The sequence below is a fragment of the Brassica oleracea genome, chromosome C4, assembly GCF_000695525.1.
Source record: "Brassica oleracea var. oleracea cultivar TO1000 chromosome C4, BOL, whole genome shotgun sequence".
Lineage (NCBI taxonomy): Eukaryota > Viridiplantae > Streptophyta > Magnoliopsida > Brassicales > Brassicaceae > Brassica > Brassica oleracea.
This window is the reverse complement of record NC_027751.1, coordinates 22,032,791-22,036,702: the sequence shown is the minus strand read 5'-3', so window position 1 is coordinate 22,036,702 and position 3,912 is coordinate 22,032,791. Positions and strand designations below refer to the sequence as shown.

Here is a 3,912-nt window from a genome sequence, read left to right as displayed (position 1 = left end):
ACCACAAAGGCCAGAAGAAGGAACTTTCAACCGAACGCGGCCCACAATACGTTCGGGTCACCGTGCGACAGCCCCAGTACGTTCGGGCCACTGCCGGTTGTCACACGACGATTGCGGCCCACACTACGTTCGGGTCACCGCAAGACAGCCCACAGTACGTTCGGGTCACTGCCGGTCACTACCTCGTAGTGCAACCACTCAGCCATAGGCGATAAAGCCGTCTCTCTGAGTATTATCGATCAAGCGAATAAGGGGTTTCCCTAACCCCGCTGGGTACGAGGTCGAGGAAACACTAATCCACCTCAAACATGCCTAGCATTGTGGGTTACACAAATGCTATATGGCCAATACATAACTAATACTAAACCCGGTAAAATAACACAAGGTTTTTAGTACTAATCGCAAACTAACACAATCAATCATATTCCAGAACCAAGCCTAAGGATATAAATTCCAGGTACCTAACTATCCACATTCGTTAACTTAACCAATCAACCTAACCATTAGCATGCTACTACGATTCTCAAGCAATAACTAAGAATGCTATCAACTCAATCAACCAAACCTCAACTATTAACTAATCAAGCCGTTACTCAGTTAGACTCAGCCTCCTGCCATGATCCAACTTCCAAGTAACGGGAACCTGCATGAAAACAACTCAGCAATCAATTGATCATAACTCACTGTTCTTTGGCTGAACATGGCCTTGACCCCAAATCCGTCTTCTGCGATCCAAACTCTTTTCCCGACCTTCTCAAGTAGACCCACATCTGGACTGGTCTTGAACTGATCCGATATTCACTTGACTAATCTCCACTCGAACAGAACCTCCCCTAGGCGCTGTCTCAAAACTGGCAGAGAAACTGTTCTCTTGAAAACTGCCCAAAACTCCCGAAAAATCTCGGAAACTCTTGCTTTCTTTTCAGGTTCTCTCTCACGTTTTAAACTGGCCTTGGTGTGGTCTGGTTGGGGTGAAATGAGAGGGAGGTCGTAGATGTTTATAGAAGACAGCAGCCAATCAGATTCAGGTTGGTGGCCGCCCGTGTGTCGCTCTGCATGGCTCCGGACGCATGCACGGCGGCACCTCGTGTTCCACATGTCTTTCAGCATGGCCAGGACACATGCAGGGAACTACCACTCCTCCCAGATGTCAGGCTGCATGACTGGAACTCATGCAAGGCGCCACAACAGCTCACACATGGCTGGCCACATGCTTCAGTTGCATGCACGGCGACACCTCGTGCTTCTACATGTCAGGCTGCATGTACTACTTCCATGCAAAACCTTAAGCTTCTATAGACACTCAGATTTCTGGACAGTTGACACCGCGTTCTGAACACTCAACCCAAGCAACATCGTGCTTCTCGGTCCATTCGTCTGATTTCGACCATTCCGGTGAATTTTCGTCTCGCGATCAATCCCAAATATTTTTTCTACGCCCTTTCTGATGCTCTGAACATTTTTAATGAACTCCACTTGATCTCTAAACTTGAGAGAAAATATTTCCCGAGCTTCCGGCTTTCTCGAAATATTCCATAATACCGAAATTAGAGTTTTTGCCCAACTTTGGGTCTTCATGTCGTGCTTCCAACAATGTCATGCTTCAGACGTCCTTTGGATCAATCTACCACATTGTCTAACCATGTTCTAGTGGCATAATTGACCCATGGTTCACACAAGAACAATCTGATAGCCCACGACTCGACCACCCAAAGATACTCGACCATTCTTTTGTTTTTTTTTTTACATTACAGGTTTCTACATCGCCGGCCTCTTCTTCATCGAAAGTGATTGCTTCTTTCGGGAAGTCGCCAGGCACGGACCAGGTTAGCGAATTTGCGCTCGTCTCAGCCTTGCGCTCATAAGCTTTGATGGCGGAGATGGTATCGCTGCAGTACTGCAATCCTCTGATGATCATGTTGACCCTGCGGCGACTATTGTCGTTGCCCTTCTCGTCCTGTCTTATCCCGCTCTTTTCTCCCGATTGGTTCCCTTGGAGAGAGTTCTCCGTTTGAGGGGCCTTATCGTTTCTCGGAGGGCGGTCTGAATCGCGACCGAGGTATTTTACGCTAGATACTTCGGCGAGTTCTCCCGCGAGCAGCTTTGTGGCCAACCTGGCACCGAGAACCTTGCAGTTTACGTTTGAGTGGCCATGGGCATGGTGAAAGTCGCAGAAGGCATTTTCGTCGTAATTTAGATTTCGGGTCCATGTATTACCCGTCGTCCGGCCTTGCTCCGGTCCGGAGCTGATGGCGTAGTTATGCGCTCCCTGGGTCTCCTCCTCGTCCCCATGATAGACGTTTTTGTTGTTACGAGGGTTTCTCCATTTTGGTTTCTGATCCGACCCGGGATCCTCCGACGATGTTTTCGTCAGCCTCTGTTTTTGCGACAAGACTTTCATCTCTTCTTCGATGATTATGTAGTCTGTGCCCTTATGGAGTGCGTCCTGAATCGTACGCGGCTTATCCAACGTTATCCACTTCCTGAATTTTGACTTGTACTAGAGCGTCTTACGGAGTGTGTCTACCGCTACTTTGTCGCTTATTCCGCTGACTCTAGCCATGACAATCTTAAACTGTTTTATGAAGTCGTGGAGAGGTTCGTCCTCTCCCTAGGACATGCTTTAGAGATCGACATCGGAGGTTTCTCGGTCTTTTAACATAGAGTACTGCTTGAGTAACTCCGAGGCGATTTGGCGAAAGGTTCCGATGGAATTTCGCTTCAGGCGAGAGAACCATTCGAGTGCTGCTCCTTCAAGGTTTTCGATGAAGAGGCGGCATTCGTCGGAAGCACTTTCGCTTTCTCTTAATTTGGCTCTCCCCATTGCGATCTGGAAAACCTGTAGGTGTGCCCTTGGATCGGTCGTGCCGTCGTAAGGCGTTACCTTGATCTTTTCAGGATCCGAAACCCTAGTTCCGGTGATGCGGGTAGTAAAGGGCGTTTTTTCGAGATTCCTCGAGAAACAGATCAATCTCGGGCGCGATGGTAGTAGCGTGGTGAATCTGTGATTTCACCGCTCTCACTTCTGCCGCTATTTTCATGAGGTGTTCGCGAAGATCGCAGATCTGGGATTTCTCGCTAGCAGGTTTCCGACTTTAACGGTGTTTGCCGCGAGTGTTCCGAGTCTGTTCTTCGGCCAGTTCTTCGGCCAGTTCTTCCTGTTCGTCCCAGAAGATGGCTTCTTCTTCTTCGGTCATAGGATTATCAAATTGGGAATCATTGTTGGGGTCAAAATCGGTCACGATGGAATCGATGTCCAAAAGTCCTTAGAAAAACTGAATCTCGGTCAAAACTTCAAAAGCCGAAAAAACTGACAGCCGAAACGGATCGCTTGGGAGCTCGGCCGCGACACGGGGCAGCTCGCCCGGCGAGCACGGCCGTGTTGTCGGTCGACTCGCCGGCGAGCTCGGCCGCGACACGGGCTAGCTCACCCGGCGAGCACGGCCGTGTTGCCGGTCGAACAATTTCCTATTCTTCGTTGTAGAGCTGGTTACGGTTAACTTAACACCAACTGCCTCGGCTATGCGAAGAAACAGGGTTCCGTTGGAAGAACCATGCCTATACCAACGGCTACTTCGCGAGTAAAATCGTAAAAACGCTTAAGTTTCGATACGGCCCAAAGAGGGTCCGAATTGCGGACAACGTCCCATCTTTGGTCCCAAAAGACTTGAACCCAAAAACTGGTATGACGGTTTATCGCATCCGCGGGAAGAGATAAATGTCAAATTTCCGAAGATAATCACAAAGAAGAAGGAATATGGAAAAGCCCGCTTCGCGACAAATCCGGCCCGAGAAGAGGTAAACCGACCTAAGGAGGAGTATATAAGGACGACCTAGGACGAAGAGAAGAAGAGAGCATTCTAAGAGCAAACTTAATACTTAGAGCAATTTAGGCATTTTTTCGTTTTTACT

At 48.7% G+C, this 3,912-nt stretch overlaps 1 protein-coding gene across 1 annotated transcript in view; it reads right to left on the bottom strand.

Moving 5' to 3' along the window:
• Window positions 1-2,824, bottom strand: part of LOC106338390 — a 4,067-nt gene extending 1,243 nt beyond the window's left edge. Inside the window, exons 1-2 of the mRNA XM_013777378.1 lie at window positions 2,670-2,824; window positions 1,753-2,483 (exon numbers count right to left, since the gene is read on the bottom strand). Coding sequence (XP_013632832.1) covers window positions 1,753-2,483; window positions 2,670-2,824 — 886 coding nt within the window. The remainder of the gene's footprint in view (window positions 1-1,752; window positions 2,484-2,669) is intronic.
• Window positions 2,825-3,912: the final 1,088 nt, after the last annotated feature.